General features: G+C 38.5%; 1 protein-coding gene across 10 annotated transcripts in view; it reads left to right on the top strand.

Moving 5' to 3' along the window:
* Positions 1–19,858, top strand: part of LTBP1 (latent transforming growth factor beta binding protein 1) — a 361,660-nt gene that overhangs the window by 229,709 nt on the left and 112,093 nt on the right. For 3 of the 10 annotated variants that reach the window (XM_037895450.2, XM_043543429.1, XM_043543432.1), the window contains 5 exons: positions 662–829; positions 5,200–5,433; positions 9,877–9,899; positions 11,984–12,086; positions 15,094–15,192. In XM_037895450.2, the coding sequence (XP_037751378.1) occupies positions 662–829; positions 5,200–5,433; positions 9,877–9,899; positions 11,984–12,086; positions 15,094–15,192 (627 nt within the window). The remainder of the gene's footprint in view (positions 1–661; positions 830–5,199; positions 5,434–9,876; positions 9,900–11,983; positions 12,087–15,093; positions 15,193–19,858) is intronic. The other 7 variants (XM_027833839.3, XM_043543434.1, XM_027833837.3 and 4 more) reach the window with 4 other exon arrangements.

Here is a 19,858-nt window from a genome sequence, read left to right on the forward strand (position 1 = left end):
ATGACCTGCAGCATTACTAGTTGATTATTTCAGCAAACAGCTCTTAAGTCTGGTTAAAGAAACAAACAGCAGGATAATCTAAAATTGTTCCCTTTATTCAGCTGTTTTAATTGCAAAATGTCTTTGTTGTCAGAACTAGAAATATTCAACCAGTTGTTGTTAAAATGTATAAAACACAGTGAAATGTAAATATGTAATTGCCTTGTCCATTTAAGAACAGCTGTCTGATATATAATACTCAAAATAGCCCTTTTGCAGTCCCATCTGTTTCTATGGCTTTGTAAGTCTGAGTGGTTGTGACTGTGTAGCCTGACAGTGTTCTGTATTACTGTTCACCTGCTTTAAGCTTATGCTGTAGTGCTCATGCATGGGAAAGAGAGCTGTTTCTAATTCTGTGTTTCTAGAGCATGGCAACTTCTGGTGTGAATATCAGCTTTGATTCCTAAAATTATCAGTTTTATACTGTGTGTAGTGCTCGTCTGAATTCAGATGCTGTTGATCCCAAATAAGAAATCTTCCTTATATCCTGAGTACTGAGAGACCCAAGCATTTTTTAAAAAAATTGTTGGCAGATAGCAGTGTTAATCCTGTTCGCTGGTGATAGAACTCCTGTGGTGTTTCTCATGTAAACTCTAGCGTCCTCCTTCCCTTTTTGCTGCAGCTGATAATCCTATGGTCTCTGAAGAGAAAGGGCCCTGTTACCGGTTTGTCAGTGCAGGAAAGCAGTGCATGCACCCTCTCTCTGTTCAGCTCAGCAAGCAGCTCTGCTGTTGCAGTGTTGGCAAGGCCTGGGGCCCACACTGTGAGAAATGTCCCCTTCCAGGAACAGGTAAGAGGTGCCCAGAAAAACCTCAAACGCTCACCCACACACTGTATGCAGTATACGTACTATATCACCTCCTACACTTTACCTATTTTTTGTGTCCTGTAGTTTCTTGCAGGTTTTGTAAATGCTAATAGAAAAATACAGTACAGCTTTTTTTGGTTTCGATAAACAAGCATTCATAAGAAAGATGGGATTTTCCGTTGCTATGTAATGGTAGGCTTCCAATTTAACAAATAAACCCATCTCAGTGTGTGGGGTTTTAAATTCCTAATTCCTGTAACATGAAGATAAGGTTAGTATACGGGGATCTGGATAAATTGAACCAAAGTGTCTTTAATACTTTTCAAACATAAAAGGCACAAACAAAATGATGGAAGGTTTTGGGAAATAGTTTGCTACACCTGCATGCATTAAGTTTTCATTATAAATAGTGGAAGTTACATGTGGGCAAGTGTACTCCCCCTTTTTTTCCCCGATATGTTTCTAACACACTTTTGTAGGGTGGTGCCAAGGATGGTATTATCGGATTAGTAACAGCTGAAAAATTAAATATTACAAATTATTTTTGGCTGAAACAATCACTTGTGGCACACTTAGGGTCAGATTCTGCCATCCTTACTTTGAGTAACATCTTATTCCGTGAGTAGTCCAGTTGGGTTTTGTTTTTTCAAAAAGGCTTGCTGAACAAAAAAGACGCATCAGTCATCAACTTGGTGCACCAAAGAGATGGGATCATTGGTTTTAGTGAAGCCACTCACAGACTAAGTTACTACTCAATGTGAGTAGTAAGGATTGTTTCAGAGTGCCTATTATCTAATGTTACTTAAAACTTAAATATCAGAATTCTGAATCTTTTAAGGCTTCGTTTCAAGATTAGTTCACTGTTTCATTTGGATGTATGGTAAAACAAATGACTAAAAGCACTTAACATCAGTTCACTGTTCTAGCTCAATTTTATTACCATTATGTGTATTAAATTTAATAATTGTTTCAGTTGTGTTTAGTGGATTAGTGTATGTGTTTCCTGGATTTGTAGGTGATAGAATAGAACTTGAACTATAATACACTGCGTTTACTGAAACTGCTGCTATAGAGGTCATTGGTATGATACCATACAGTATCAAAGGAAATTTTTGTTCTTATCTAGAACATGGTTTTATGGTACATTGGCTCATATTTTCAGAAGTGACTAGAAATGTTTGGGTGTCCAACGCAGAACATTGTAACAGGATCTAATTTTCAGGATCTAATTTCTAATTATTGGGCCCCGTTAAGATGTTTGAATTTGGGCTCCAAAAACTGAAGCAATCAAAATCACTAGTCACTTTTGAATATTTGGGCCATTATTTCCAGTATGAATATTTGACTGATAGTTCATACATCAATGGTGACTCTTTAAGTCTGTCTGTTTTGCACTGTCAGACAAGTAATGCTTGAGCAGTTTTTACAAGGAACAATATTCTCATCAGGTGACTAGTTATTTAATTGCAGGAACAATATTTGGTTCCTGTGAGAATTCTAAAGATCAGGAGGGTCTTTGTGTCCTTGGTCTAAATTAGAACTGAACAGATATCTTTTTGCAAAAGTTGTTTCTCAAATAAAAATAAGCGTTTTAATACTGTATGCTATTTATGTAATTGGAATGACTATTCTAATGAAATAAATTAACATATTAGTTTACTAGTGAGAGACTATAAAATATACAAAAAAGTCAATTATTAATATGGGAGCCTGATTCTGTGAGTGAAATCCTGGCCCAATTGAAGATAATAGGAGTTTGCCATTGACTTCAATGAAACTTGAATTTCACCCTACATCTTTTGCGTTACTAAATCTCCCATTGAACACACAGCAAAAAAATGTAGGATCCATAGTAAAAAAATATATATCTATATGTGATGGGTTCACCAGAATGAAAAATATGTGGAGTACCGGTATATTTGGACATTATTTTGTAATATTGTTTTAGGCACCTAATTAAGTAGAACTTCTGTATGTAATCATTTTAGAAGTAAAAAACATATTTAAGGGCCACATTTTTAAAGGGACTTCAATCTGATCTCCACTTTTGTGTCCACAATTAATTAGAAGCACAAGTGAGGTTATATAGACATCAAACTACCTGATTTGTGACTTCAGTGAATTTGTAAACGACATCTTTTGTCCTTACAAAAATGCACCAGCAATTGACTGGAAGTGCAAAATTGGAAGCTGGCTTTACAACTTTACCCTGTAATATATTTTGAACCCCTTTTTAAGGTGGGTAAAACATGAGGTAGCCATTTAATAAAATATATTAGCATTTGCAAAAGTACGGTTCAAATTAGGAATGAAAAAGCATGTAATAGGCCAGATCGTGCCCTCCATCATAAAAAGATCTGGGAGGATCAAAATTAAATGGAAATACTCAGCAAATTTTAAACTGCAGGGTTTAAGCTGCATCACCCTCTTCAGCTGGCAAGGATTGGTGGTCTGTTGAAAAGTCTATGGGGACTGGCCTCCTACTCCATTAATGTTTCACGATATAGGGGTAGATCTTCCGCTTCTGTAAAGTGTCATCACTGGAACATGAAGGGCCAGATTTTCTTAGTTGCCCCCTGGGCACTATTGTCCCCCTGGGCACTATTGTCCCCCTGGGCACTATTGTCCCACATATCAACTTGATTGTATTTAGAGCTGTGATGATAATAAGGCCCTGCTCCCACTAAACCCCTAACTTGTTTCTCTCCTCTACCAGCTGAGTTTTTCAAGCACTGAGCAAGAATCCACTATTTTCGGTGGGATGATCACAGAGCCAGAGGCCCTCTGCATCTCGCTACAACTCCCAAACCTCAGAACCTGGAGTTCATGCAGAGGGACTAATGTGGGGTCAGAATAGATGCCGCTTAGCTTCAACTACCTTTTCTTCTGGTAGATTTATGAGCAGGATTTCCACTCCTCCCTTCTAGAGATGATCTAACCATATATCAGCCCTCTTAGCAAGTACTAAAGAAATACTCTTTTAAAAAATCCAGATGAAGTGTTGTTATTTTTTCTGCACATATGGAAAGGCATGTTATTTTTTGAATATTATACCATACTACAATATTTTGATCCTGTTCTGCGTGAATCAGAACAATGGATTCAGTATAAATTTTAAATTTCAGTGAGGCAAGACCACCACTGTATTTGAAGATAATATTGTAGGATGAAACAGGTACTATATATTTGGGGACCTTTTTGGAACCCTTACTTTTGGAGATATTTTGATATTAGTTTAATTTTATTTTTAAGAAAAAATAGACATTATGTTGTTGTAGATTTCTGAAAGACATGCCACAGGTTTCCTTTAAATCATTTATTAATATCACATTTGAATTACTGAAACATTTTTTATGTTTCATTTAAAGATTAATATATGACTAAATATTTTTTAAAATGAGAGATTTTTTTCATGTAAATTATAGCCATTGCCTATTTTTTAAATATGTTTACTTTTCTAAATAATACTGTTTCCAAAGTCAGATTGCTACACATGACTCTCTTAAAAACCCCAATCTAAAATATGCTTTTGCTGGTAACACTTTTTTTCAGCGGTCTCCTCCCCAACAAGGAGGAAAGTATCCAGCAGAACTTTTCAAATTGTAGGAGATCTTAGTATTTCACTGAAATAATCTTTTCCATAGTAAAATTTCATTCAATTTCACTTGTTCTGAGAGACTGATTTATAAACTAGGTAACTCCATGTTAGGACATATGGAGTATATCATGGTTTCACTAGTATTTTAACATTCATTATGGGCCTTATCCAAAGCCAACTGAATTCTATGGAAAGACTCGCTCATGTGAGTTCAGTGTGGTCTAGATCAAGGAGTATGTAAGGTTTCTAGTGTAGTTGATTCATATATCTTAAATAAATGTTATAAATCAAGATTTTTCAGCTTGATGTCTCTGGTTCAGTGGTAGTAAGAAGCTACTTTTTATTCTTCGGCAACTTCAAAAAGGGAACTATAGAAATAATAAATCCTAGTTACTTATGCTCTATAAACAATGACAAGATGCAGATGCAAAGTCACCTCAGAAATAACATACTATGTGAATTAGATTAATTAAAAATGGTTCAGCTGTAGAGACATATTTGACACACCTGAAGAAAGAAATAATAAACTGGAGGATAAGCCTTTTGTAGAGGAATGAATTAAGTCCTAAAGTAATTTTTCAGTGGTATTCAATAATATTAGCATGCAATAATGTTTGTTCTTAACTGTAGCATATTTTGTTATAAAAATGTACATACAGTAGCAGAGTTGATTTGTGTTCATTATATTTTCCATTGTGTCAAAATATTGCACTTTTAGACTCTTAAAAGGAATATTTTCCCATCCCAAATCTAGCTGCTTTTAAGGAAATCTGCCCTGGTGGAATGGGTTATACGGTTTCTGGCTCTCATAGAAACAAGCTATATCATCACCCTGCAGTTAGAGTACAGCCACCTGTCATTGGCAAGACCCAGATTACTCAACCTGTTGCTAAAGGTACTTCTCCTCCACCTCTCCCAGCAAAGGAAGAGCCAGTGGAGGCACTGACCTTCTCACAGAAAAGTGAGCCTGAGGTGGCTGTGCAAGAAGGTGAGAGTGGAAAAGGATCTTGAACTGTAGTTTAGTAGATAGCTATAAATTTCTGTGCATGTACTTCTGTTTTACATCCTTTTTCTACAGTGTGTGTATAGAATTTGAGGGTTTTTAAATAATGAAGAGCTCCATGTCACTGGATGAATTATGCTACAGACTGTAGTTTCAGCCATTGTTATACAATAGCTCCCCTTATACACTGAAAACTCCACACAGAGAAAACCATAGTTCGGCTTAATTTTTGTGAGCAATAGAAACCGAAAATGTTTGTTCTATTATAAGGATTGCTGTAACAATATTAGGCATCTCTAAAATATGAAAAGTCTCATTACTGTCTTATTTCTTACAATGAGGCCTCTTTCTGTAAGTTTTTTCTCAATCTTTGCATGGGTTTCTGCAAGCTCCTCTAAATACCATTAGCAGCTTTAAAATGCCCTGTTTTTAACATGCTTAATATGAATGCAGAAGCAAAGAAACACAGACAGCCTGCAGCATGTGCAAAAATAAATGCATTGCCAACACGCTATTGGTGAACAGAATATAGGCAGGTAAAAATCTGATTGTGAGGAGTGTTGTGATGGTTTGGAGTCCTTTATATGTTATTTTCAAGAAGTAATTATGCAACTGGTGCACGGGGCAACAGTTGGAAGTGTCTGAGTAAATTTTGCAGAACTTCATGGGAAATGCAGTCACCATAGATTTACTTCTTCTAAGGATCGATTCCCTGGTGCTCCTTTTTAAAAAAACAACCTAACATTTTAATTGAAAAAGCAAACAAACAATGTAAATAGACAATCTGTTTTGCAAATTGGAAAATCCTACCTTGAACTTGGCAGCCTTCATTCTGAAAAGCTGACGGATATTTCTGGATCAGGAAGGTAGAAAAAAATATGAGATATTTTTCAAGTAAGTGAGTTCCGTCTGCTATAATATGAGTTACATAAGTAGAGGGAGAGACTTGAGACTTTCCAATCTTTGAAGAGGAATTGTCAACCTGTTTAGGCCTTGAAAGGAAAATAAAAACTATTTGGTATTTTAAAGGACTCAAGGGATTCTCTCTGTTCTAATTCCACCTTTTCAGTTGCTCATACCTTTCTTACACAGTTCCTTTTGAGCTGAAATTTTCCATGCTTAGTGTCAGCCCAAAAATGAAATTTACGCTTTTTCTCACCAGAAATTTTGTGCGAGGATAAATCAAAACAACTGAAGCTAGAAATTCTAAGTTTTATAGAACTCAGGGAGATGTAAAAATACAGGAAAGTTTGAAGAAAATTGACTCACTAGTTTTAAAATTACACATTGAAAAAACACTGTGCTCACTTGAAGTCAGTAATGATGCTCATGCATGTTAGAATTTTTATTCTTTTTATGCATTTAATAAAACCTTTGAAATGCAAAATATTCTTCGGTTCTATACTCAATTTGTCTGCAATGCTTAAGAACTGGAGCTAGTAAGGAAATGGTTTTTGTTCCCATGGGGGAAAAAATGGGGTGGGGGGGTGTCTTAAAACCCCCACAGAAACTGGGGGGGAAATCAGTTTACAGCAATGGAAAACCATAACATTTCTACTGAAAACTAGCATTGAGCCAAAAGTGCTTAATTTTTGGTTGCTAGAAACAAACAAAAAAAATCAGGGTTTGATTTTTTTGGTGACACCCCCTCCTCCCAATTTTTGTTTTGTTTTGTTTAGTCAATATTGGATATTTTCCATGGAAATTTTCATTTTGACAAAAAAAGCCTTTTTTGGTGAAAAAATCACATTTTCAATTAAACTTTGATCAACTCTATAAGAACACCTCTGCTAAGGATGCCTTGCTCCTGTGGTAAAGCCAGCAGAGATTGTAAGCTCCTCAAGTTGAGTATCTCCAGTTTAAGTAAGTTTCAACAGACCAAACAGGTCCATATCAAAAGATTTGCATGCTTCATTAATGGCAGTTTCCTCACTTAAGGGTGGGTAAATTACAGGCCAGGAGCCTGCAGGGCTCATCAGCTCTGTAATGGGTAGCCTCACCGGGCTGGGGAGCCTTTAGCATAGCACTTATGCTACATCACAGGTGCATACTGGACCTAAAGCCAGCATAGCCTGCAACAAAAGGATCATCTCAGCAAAAGGGACTCCTCCAGTGGCATAGATCTGGGATAGAGGTTGCTATTCCACCCTTCCGCCTGTCTGCCAGTGTTGAGGGCAAAGCAAGGACTTCTCTGTGATTCACACACTGCTATACTAATTATGCTGGGGGCCAGCCTGGCATACAGTCAGCCCGGGATAAGTCATGCACCTCCTGAGAAAGTGTTGTGTGCTCCTTGGCTGTAATCAGAATGAATCCTCAAAGGAGAGGGAATAGAAACAGTGGCTGCACAGATGCTGTACCAGTTTTCTGACTGGAACAGAGACCAGGAATCTGGCCCAACATCTTTGAAGATCCAAACCATATTTTAAAAGTATTAAACTCTGTTAGCAAATAGCATCCTTTAGAGACACTGCATTGGATTTATATTCAGGATAGTCTTTGAGACTTACATAGGTTGACAATAGCCCTCTTTAAGGATTTAAAAGTCTCAGATATATCTATCAGAGGTTAGGATAATATAAAAATACCTAAGATGCGTTACATTTTCAAGCTTAAATATTTAAATTAATGTTAACGTAGTCATTTTTTAAAGATTGTGAAGCAGTTGACAACATTTAGGGATTAACTACCAACAAATTTTCATTTGTAAAATAAAGATTTTTTTTTTTTAATATGAAACTTTTGGGGACAAACTTGGCAAGAAAGTCATTTCTGTTTGTTTTATATTTTGCTACTTTACAATTTAAATACTGCACAACTGAGCAGATTAATACCAAAACAAAAATTCATTACAAAACAATAACTTGTATGTTTAACTACTTCAGTCAGGAGTGTGAAAAATTCACACCCCTGAGTGGCGTTCTTAAACTGACCTAAGTCCCTGTGTAGACAGTGCTAGGTTGATGAAAGAATTGGAGGTGGGTTATGTATGCCAGTGGGAGTATCCCTTCCATTGGCACAGGTAGTGTCTACATTGAAGCACCACAGCTGTGTTGCTGTAGCATTTTAAGTGTACACAAGCCCTAAATTTCACCAAAACCAGATAGCATAATTAGGGCCCTACGAAATTCACAGCCATGAAAAACGCGTCACGGACCGTGAAATCTGGTCTCCCCCATGAAATCTGTTGTGAAGTCTGGTCTTTTGTGTCCTTTCACCTTATCAAAACAGATTTCTCAGAGGGGGAGACCAGTGTTTCTCAAAATGGTGGTCCTGGTTCAAAAGAGGGTTGTGGGGGGATCGCAAGGTTATTGTGGGTGGGTCATGGTATTGCCACCTTACTTCTGTGCTGTCTTCAGAGCTGGGTGGCCAGCTGGAGAGCAGCGGCTGCTGCTGGCCAGGCACCCAGCTCTGAAGGCGGCACCCCACCAGCAGCAGTGCAGAAGTAAGGGTGGCAATACCATACCATGCCACCCTTCTGTGCTGCTGCCTTCAGAGTTGGGTCAGGACCATACAGATACAACACTGTGAAATTTCAGATTTAAATATCTGAAATTATGAAATTTAAGATTTTTAAAATCCTTGAAACGTGAAATTGACCAAAATGGACTGTGAATTTGGTAGGACCCTAACCATAATATACATGCTTAGTCCTTTCACACACTGTCTCATTACAATAGCGGTGCTGTACAATAATATAAAAAAAATCATTTTCGCAGTCGTCATCTTGAGTACTGGGCCAGATCATCAGCTAGGGTAAATCTATGGAGCTCTGTTGAATTTGATGGCTTTGTTGATTTACTCCAGTTAAGGATCTGGCCCATAATGTTTATCCCAAGTATTCCTTGAGCCAAATTCAGGAATTGCACATGTTTTTGATATGGTTAATTAGGGTCCTTCACCTCCCTTTTTCCCCTTAAATCACAAGAATATACACAAGGCTCACAACAATAACAATAACAAATCGCAATAACAAAACTACTACATAAAAACAAATGCTTTAAAATACAATTCCATAGTTTTGCAGGCATCACTGTGTTTCCCAGCAGCTCTGACAAGTTCTAGGAAAATTATATAAGAACTAGCTAATGGAGCTGAAAATTAGGGGATGAGATGGCAGGCTGTGTTATTTTATAGAGCCTGATTCTGACCTTGTTTTAAGTCAGAATAAATCCACTGACTTTTGCAAAGTTACTTCTCATCTGTACGGGTCTGAGATCAGAATCAGGTCCATAGTCCTTATGAGATAGCCAAGTGGAAATTGAAATCTGATGATAATTTCTTGGTTAATTGTTTTTAAATGGTACTAAGGCCTGGAATGCACAAATAATTTCAGAACACATTAAAATGACTCATGTTTTTGACATATTCTTTCTATTCAAACTAGTTAATTCCATTCCTTTTCTTTTTTTTTCTTTCTGGTTTTAGTGGCAACTGCAGCCCCTGATCAGGTAAAACATGAATTCTTTATTATATGCTTTCACAAAATAACTACAGTACAATAGAGGATCCATGGGATTTGCATCCAGTTATGAGAAATGTACTGTATACGAGAATATAACAGTACTGTTTGAAGTTGTGGCAATTCAGACTCATTGGTAGAACACACATTGTTTAATTTTCCACTGAAATTTACCAGCGACCATTAAAAAGCATCAGTCATAGTTGCTTAGGGCTAAAACTGGGATTCATCATATGTTCATAAAGGTTAGGGCTCTGATTCATCACTTCATCTGTATTCAACAACTCACTTAATTGTACTTAATTGTAGGCACACGCCCAAGTCCCATTGCTTCAGTGGACTTTAAGTATGTGCTTAAGTGCTATCCTGAATGGGGATGCTTCCCTGAATTGAGGGCTACATGAACAGCATGCAAGAGTACCACTAACAAAAATGTCCATGAAGAGGTTAAATAGGGAAGTCATACAGACTGATCTGGATTGCTTGGTAGGCTGAGCCCATTCAAATAAAATATGCTTTAATATAGCCAAATGGAAGGTCATACCTCTAGGAACAAGGAACACAGGCCATCCCTAAAGAATGGAGGACTGTATCATGAAAAGCAGTGACTCTGAATAGGATTTAAGGGTCATAGTGGACAAGCAACTTTACAGGAGCTCCTGATGCGATTCTGTGGCAAAAAGGATTAATGCAATTCTTGGCTGTATCAACAGGGAAGTAGTGAGTAGGAGTAGGGAGCGGATTTTGCCTCTGTATACAGCATTTGTGAGACTGATACTGGAATAGTGTATACATTTCTGGCATCAGCATTTTTAAGAGGATGTTGAAAAATTGGAGACAGTGAAGAAAAGAGCTAAAAATTATTTGAAAGCTGGAGAATATGTATAACAGTGAGAGACATAAAGAGCTCAATCTGTTTGGCTTATAAAAAAAAAAAGATTGAAAGGCGACTTGATTACAGTGTATAAGTACCTCCATGGGAAGAAAATATAGGACACTCAAAGACTCTTTAAGCTAGCAGAGAAAGGCAGAACAAGAACTAATGACTGGAAGCTGAACCCAGACAAATTCAAATTAGAAATGAGGCACAAATTTTTAACAATGAGTATGATTAACCATTAGAACACACTACCAAAGGAAGTGGTGGATTCTCCATCTCTTCATGTCTTCAGATTGAGACAGGAAACTTTTGGAAGATAGAAACTTAGTCAAACACAAGTCATTGGGCTCTATATTGGGGTAACTGGGTGAAATTTAATGGTCCTTGTTATACGGGAGGGCAGATTAGAGGATCGTCACTTTTGACCTTAAACTCTGTGAATCTCTGAATCAGTATTGTTTACTACTTTCCTCCATATGAAGCTATATAATGATAAGAACTTTCAGCTCCTAGTTACAGAAGTAATCAAAATGCTTTTAAAAATAAAATATTGGTAATTAGATATCACACAAATAATGAGCTTATTGAGTATTTGTTTATTTACTCCAGTGACAGTTTTGCCTAATTAAGAAATGTAAACCAGGCCCCCCTAAAGTAGAGCAATATATTGCAGTGGGCAGTGTATTATACTTTCTGCTTTGATTTGTTAGGGATAACAATAGCTATGCTTCATTTCACACCTCCATAGTGATGCAAGCATCTCTAAATTATGAAAATAAAAAGTCTAATACAATGACCATTATGATAAGTTCTCTGTCAGCCAAAGGCCTGCAGATGCCCATGAGTATGCCCTATATTTGTGATAGAGATATATTTATAAAATATAAAATTGCACTCTAAACTGCAATTAAATATATTTTTGAACTATTCTAAAGTGAGAGATGGGGCTGCTCATGAGTGGTAACACCAATGTGGAACTATAACCCTTATGAATAACCACTTCAGATAATGGCAGTATTGCATGGTATGCCACCATTATTTCATACTTTAATTAGTAATACTTAGTTTGCTGTTAACATGTAATAGGTATGGAAGAACAGCAACTGTTTTCCCAGACAGCAGTTTCCCACACAACTCAGAAAACTGCATTAAAATCACGTCTTCAAATTGTAAATTTTTAAATATTTTCTTAGGAATTAGTTTCACTTGATGATCAAGAAAAACCTGTGCTAGAGCCTGGTCAACCTCAGCTTTCTCCTGGGATTTCAACAATTAACCTGCATCCACAATTTCCAGGTAGCTCTTTTTGACTCCTCCTCCTTTAGCGGATTGACAGTACTTGTGAATCAAAGAATGGAATACTACATTTTGCTATATGTTCCTTTCTGTTTCAGAATCTAATTGCTAATTTGAAACTCTGGATTCACAAATTTAGGGCCTGATCCTGCAATAATTTTACTCCTGCAAGTGATCCTTACAAGAATGGCCCCATTAAAGTCAGTTGGACTACTCGTGTAAGTGCGTGCAGAACTGGTCCCTCCGAGTCCAGTTCTGCAGATGCTCTGCACACACAGCTCCTATTGAAGTCAATAGGAGTGTTATGAGGGGATTGTAATGGAAGGATTGTACTGTAAGGAGTGAAATTCTTTACCTAGGAAAATTCTAAATGGAATAATAATACAAAACAACAACTAAACTTTGTAACGTTATTATTAAAAATGTGCTAAGTGCTTTAGCGAATGAATACAGAAACATTGTCTCTGCCCCAAAGAAATTACACTCTAACTTCAAACTGGATACAACATTTGAGAGTAATAATCCAAAGATGCAAAAATAAGAAGGTTGACAATTAGGCCACACGATGACTGTTACTGAGTGTGCACATCTTGGTTCCATTCAAGTTACTGTTGTTCTTAATGGTAAATTGGTGCACTGCTTGTAGCAACATGGAAGAGGTGGGTTTTTTGGAGGGATATTCATTAGAAGATGGTAGTGGCTTGGCGAACAGGTTTTGTGAGAGCATTCAGTGAACAGGAGGCAGAATGTTAAAAGTCATAGATCCAGGATCAGAGGGGTAGCCATGTTAGACTGGATCTGTAAAAGCGGCAAAGAGTCCTGCGGCACCTTATAGACACACAAGCTTTCGTGGGTGATGGTGTGGCTGATCTGGTTAGGTCCTGTGATGGTGTCGCTGGTGTAGATATGTGGGCAGAGTTGGCATCGAGGTTTGTTGCATGGATTGGTTCCTGAGTTAGAGTTCAGCAACCACTTGTGCTGTGGCATCATCAGGGATACCGTTCCTGATTGCTTGTATTCCATTGTGCGTGGGATGTTTGTGGTGCACAACTGATTGCTGAGCTCTGTGACTTTATCCTCATGCACAGTTATTTCATATTTGGTGACAGTATATGCCTCCAGACCAGTGGCACTGCTATGGGCACCCGCATGGCCCCACAATATGCCAACGTTTTTATGGCTGACCTGGAACAACGCTTCCTCAGCTCTCGTCCACTCACGCCCCTTCTCTACCTACACTACATTGATGACATCTTCATCATCTGGACCCCTGGGAAGGAAACCCTGGAAGAATTCCACCACGATTTCAATAGCTTCCACCCACCATCAACCTCAGCCTGGACCAATCTACACGGGAGGTCCACTTCCAAGGCACCACGGTGCAAATAAGCAACAGTCACGTTAACACCACTCTATACCGAAAACCCACCGACCGCTATGCCTACCTTCATGCCTCCAGCTTTCATCCCAGACACACCACACGATCCATTGTCTACAGCCAAGCGCTGAGGAACAACTGCGTTTGCGCCAACCCCTCAGAGACTAACACCTACAAGATCTTCACCAAGCATTCTCAAAACTACCATATCCACACGAGGAAATAAGGAAACAGATCAACAGAGCCAGACGTGTACCCAGAAGCCTCCTGCTGCAAGACAAGCCCAAGAAAGAAACCAACAGAACTCCACTGGTCATCACATACAGTCCTCAGCTAAAACCTCTCCAACACATCATCAGTGATCTATAACCCATCCTGGACAACGATCCCTCACTTTCACAGGCCGTGGGAGGCAGGCCAGTCCTCGCCCACAGACAACCCGCCAACCTGAAGCATATTCTCACCAGCAACGACACACCGCACCATAGTAACTCTAACTCAGGAACCAATCCATGCAACAAACCTCGATGCCAGCTCTGCCCACATATCTACACCAGCGACACCATCACAGGACCTAACCAGATCAGCCACACCATCACCGGTTCATTCACCTGCATGTCCACCAATGTAATATACGCCATCATGTGCCAGCAATGCCCCTCTGCTATGTACATTGGTCAAACTGGACAGTCCCTACGTAAAAGGATAGATGGACACAAATCAGATATTAGGAATGGCAATATACAAAAACCTGTATGAGAACACTTCAACCTCCTTCGACACACAATCGCAGATTTAAAGGTAGCCATCCTGCAGCAAAAAAACTTCAGGACCAGACTTCAAAGAGAAACGTCTGAGCTTCAGTTCATTTGCAAATTTGACACCATCAGCTCAGGCTTAAACAAAGACTGTGAATGGCTAGCCAAGTACAAAAGCAGTTTTTCCACCCTTGGTGTTCACACCTTAACTGCTAGAAAAGGGCCTCATTCTCCCTGATTGAACTAACCTCATTATCCCTAGCCTGATTCTTGCTTGCATATGTATACCTGCCTCTGGAAATTTCCACTACATACATCCGACGAAGTGGGTATTCACCCACGAAAGCTTATGCTCCAATATGTCTGGTAGTCTATAAGGTGCCACAGGACTCTTTGCCGCTTTTATAGATCCAGGAGTGGAAGAAGGAAATGGGAGTGGAAGGGGTTGCGGTTGGCATCACTGAAGGAGCAAAAGGTAGGCAAAGTGTTAAGAGTCAAACACAGATATTGTAGGCTGAGGTGAAATGGTGGATGACCTTGAATATGAGAACAAGAAGTTTGAAGTCCATTGTGCTGTGGGTACAATCCACCTCTGATAATGGGGACTCTCATTGAGGTGCCTAAATCTAGATTTAGATGTCTAAATTTAGGTGAAAAAATTTGGCCACTAGACATTATTTGTTTAACCCAGTACAAAGGTTTTTTTCCTCAAGTGGTGTAATGATAAAAACCTCAAACTGTTTTTCTTATTTAGAATCAAAGAAGCGTAAATTACAAAAATTCTTCATACTGTCAGATTAGATCAATACTGTGTGTGTTATGTGTTGAAATATATCTTAAACATGATTGTTTTCCATTCTATGTCAAACAGCAGTGATTGAAAAAACCTCCCCTCCCCTGCCTGTTGAAGTTGCCCCTGAAGTTTCTACTTCAAGTGCAAGTCAAGTAATTGCACCTACTCAAGTTACAGGTATGGTACAAATAGGGTAAGATATGACTCTGAACACATTCCTGATAATAACACCTAACTAGTACCACATTACCGTTGTATTGTAATAGCAAATAGACTGTAACAGTAGAGCACAGGGAATACTTAACTAGGAGGTACAACATAGGAGGGCAAAATAACACCGTAAGGAGTATGTTTTCAGCAGAGTTAGGACTTGGGCTCCCTTGGTTGCAAGTACAGTTTGCTTCCTCATTTTTATGCCCACAAAATAAATGGTGGGTGAAAATCTGAATAATTCCACCTTTCGATATCTGATCTGCTCCACAGTCAGGTAGTTAATATTCAGATTTGCACCCACAATTGAATTGTGGGTATAAAAATGCAAGCACAATGTGTAATCATAGAAAAAGGATGTGAAATAGTTTTTTACATGTTTGTACAGTGCCTAGCGCAATGGGACTCTGATCCATGATTGGGATTCCTAGAGACTACCATAATATTACTACTACAAATTATAATTAATATTTAATAGTCAAGATAGACTGCTCAATGAAGGGAAAGGTGACCAACATAACAATGGGAGTCCATTGTAGAGGATGCACTGTTCATGCTCCGGCATAAACATGAAAACTTCTGCTGCATGAAATAAGTTCAAATTAGCCGCCTTGTTGGAGGGGCAAGTATGTATCCCTGAGTGACAGGGGAAGACTCAGAGGCAGCCATGCCATTAGAAGAAGTAATCAACAGGCTGTTGTAAGAGACACCAATGATGGATAAAACATTGGTAGAAACCACAGCAATAGGGGAGGACGCAGAAATTGAAAGCTATCAGAAGGCAAAGATAAGAATGGGATGAATAAAGCCTGTGAGAATTCTTTGCACTTTGAGACTGCAGAGGGATAACTAACCCTGGATAACCTTATGAAGGTGAGAAGACATTGGAAGACAGTGAGCAAGCTGAGGACACTGAAAAGAAGTGTGAGAAGCTACTTTAATTATACTGTACATTACTAAACATCAAGGATTGTAAATTAAATGTAATACAAAGAGGAGAAAAAGAGCAGGACAGAGAACTGTGTCCCGTAACTCCAAATGTGATGTATCGGCTCAGTGAATATCACACATGGTCTAATCCTACTCTCATTGAAATCAAGGGTAAAAGTTCCTATGGCTTCAGAGGTCCAGGATCAGAGAAGTGGACAGCAAGAATGACCCTACACATTGTTATCTACACTGGTGCTTATGTCAAGACATAGCAGCTGAATGAAAAGCATCACAGACAATTTCAGATACTTGGGGCAAAACCTGCAATGACTTCAGCGGGGTCCACATTTCACCCCTGGTCAAAATTGAAGATTACTTCCATGCTGATGTTTCCAAAATTATTCTGCTAGTACGAAGGCAAAAAAAATCATGCTTGTGGGTATAAATTAGTTGCTGTTCCAGCTCCAGCCCAGATCTTCACCAGTCTAGCTTCCATCTACTTCACTCCACTGAAACTGCTCTCTCCAAGGTGTCCAACAGGCTCTTCCTGGTCAAATCTGAAGGCCAGCACAATTCCCAGCCTCATCCTTTTGGATGTCTCTATGTTTTTGACACTGTCTGTCAATCTTTACACTTTGCTTGTCCTCTCTGGGTTCTCCTTCTACCACTCTGGCATCTCTTTTGGCATGTCTGCCTCTTCCTCACTCCCACTTCTGTGTAGATTCCTCATGGATCTATTCTTAGTCCTCCACTTTTTTTTTTTTTTACACACTTTCTTTGGCTAATCTCATCCATTTGCATGGCTTCAACTGATATCTCAATGCTAACTAATAAATTTATCTATCGACTCCTGGCTCATTCAATCCTCTATTTCACCCTGCCTCTTACATCTCCTCGATGTGTCTCCCTCAATTTAAACATAATACTGTCAAATCTGAATTTATCTTTTCTCTCACATACTTTCTGCTGTGCTTTTTCTCTGCCACTATCATCCTCCCTATTCTCAGGACAGTAACCTGGAGCCATCCTTTCATATTCCCACACTTTCAGGTCATATCCAGATCTTCTCACTTCCTCCACCATGTTATCTCTAAGGAATGACACTGTCTTTCTTATCTATACAACTAAAACTCCATCAGCTCCAGTCTTGATGACTGATTTAATATTTGAATGATGACTGAGGCAGCATAATTTATTAATTTAACTAACAACTTAAAAAGGACCTTTTATGAAAACTCCTGAAATCACTAAAAGTTCGTTTTGATGTTGGGGATAGGTAGGACTTGATTTCTCCACCTGTCCCTTACTTTGTATTACTGCTTGCAGTGTTTCTTTTCCAGCTCATCCCATATTTCTGGTGACAGAGTGTCCGCAATCAGTAGGTGATATCAGAGGTGACTAGAAGGCTCGTATCATACTTTTGGATTTAAGTAATACCTGTATCCTTGAGGCTGTTCTTTCTTGTGAAGTGCAGTCATTTTTTTATAGTCAGTTTCCAACACAGAAGCTACATCAGTAGAGAAAAATCATGAAACATATTCATGGCCTAACATCACTTTTTTTAATTTGCCAAAACATTTTCTTTACAGCTATCATAGCTGTTATGGCACACATGACAGGCAGCCATTCAGTTCCATGTATCTGTAACAATACTCCCCACAGTCTTTCTGGTGAAGCATTTTTGTGGAGAGTTTTCTCTCTTTCACTGGGTCAGATAAATTGAAGCACTGGTGTTGATGTTTCTGTATGTGCCAAATCTGAGTGCTCTCTCATGATCTGGCATTCATGCCCTTCCTCAGTCTTTGTGAGTTATTTTCTTAGATACGTTATTTAAACTTCATAGCTGGGTATGAACTTACTGATCTACTTCAGCATGCCTTGCAATCTCTGAATTCCTTTTTTATCTTTGTGTCTGTGCACAGTCAGTATAATTTAAATATTATAATCAGTAAACATTGTTCCCTTTGTGACCAGTTTCCCATCTAAGCAGGTGATTTAAGTTGTTTGAAATTGACAGTTTGCCTTATCCCACTTAATGTTGTTTTTTCTTGCAATTTTCAGTACTCTTCACAGTTGTTCCTGATGTTCTCCTGCAAGACCTTCTTGTATCTAGGACAGATTGTTATGAGGTGAAATACTTCCAGCGCAAAACATGTTCCAAAAGGCAATCTCAGGAAACATTATCTGCCAAATGGTAACTGAAAGTACAAGTCTTGGAGATTTCAGTGTCCATGGGAATCTGCCAAATCCTTGTGATGTATCTGATTTGCTGAAAAAATTGGCTCCTGCCATGTCAGCAAACATTTCATACCTTGTGGGCAAGAAGAAATATATCTTCTAAATTGTCTTGTTCAACTCCTTGAAGTCAGGTCAAAGTCTGAGCCAGCTCCTTTTGTTTCTACAGTTGCCAAGGAGTGAACCCAGTTTGTCAGCTCTTCAGAATAATCCCATTTGCTGTCATGTTTTCTAGCTTTCCCTAGGCTTGTGGAGCATTTAGGGTGGCATATATAACAAGCTTTGTCTCTTCTCATAATTGCATCTTGTAAGTAACTGGGAAACACCCTTTTCCCGTGAACATGTCTTCATATGCCACAAATAGATTGTTCACATCTGGTTGAGGTTTGCTAGCAGACTTGTCATTCAGACTCTTCATGACATACCCCTCTTGATAGACCTACACCTCATATGTGTGTAAGATCAAGTCTGGTCACTTTCCTCAATGTGCTATGTGTCACAAACTCTCGTTTTACCGTTAACCCTTTTTCCCCTCAATGACAGTTCACATTCACTCAGAAGTGGAATTTGTTCCTCACATATAACCACTCGTGCATATTTTTTAGCCATTCATTTGATTTTGCAGCTTCTTTCTTTGATGGATTTCTGAATAACATTTTGCCTTCACTTGAGTTCTTAGTCACTCTTTACAGCCATGATCTGCATTCTTCTTTGTTATACCGCTTGGCATTCAAATATTACCTTTTCCAGTGCCAAGTCCATGTCTCATAGTAGCATTTCACATGACTTTTTATAATTGCACCCCAAAGGAATTTGATCTTTAATGAGGGATTTTAATAATCTTCATACACAATTCATGGTCCTTATCCAGAAAATATATCGTCCATAGGTAACATTCTTTCATATAACACACTAGTGCTCAAACCTTTTTAATAGTTTTTCAAAGCTTTCTTACCTTTCCTCCTCCTTCTTTGACTTGAAAGGTTTCCATTTGGACACCATTTCAACAGCAAATATCCTGAATCCTAGACTTGCAAGGTTGGTAAAGAGGGTTTAAATTAAGTTTAAGGACAAAACTAATGAAACTACATTCTAAGACAGAATGTTTTGAAATTTAAAATGAGGTTGATATTATGAGCGGTCTACAAAAAAAAAATCCTCATATTTAACCAAGTTGTCATACTGCTCATAATAAAGTAGCCAAATCTATATTTCACATAATTAGGAAATGTGTGTTTTCATAGACAGCCTGCTGTGATATTGCTAAAAACTGCAGTCTGAAAATAATTCTGTAATCTGCTACAGCTAACAGTTTAACATCTATGATTATTTTCATTTTACTCTATCTTCACTTTTGATTTGCATATGCACACACTTGACTTGTGGGGGGGGGGGGCAGGAAGGGGAGAGGGAAGAGTCATCTGACCGTAGGTCTGTTAGGCACTCAAGGTAAGTTGGACCGATCAGT

Source organism: Chelonia mydas, chromosome 3, assembly GCF_015237465.2.
Source record: "Chelonia mydas isolate rCheMyd1 chromosome 3, rCheMyd1.pri.v2, whole genome shotgun sequence".
NCBI lineage: Eukaryota > Metazoa > Chordata > Testudines > Cheloniidae > Chelonia > Chelonia mydas.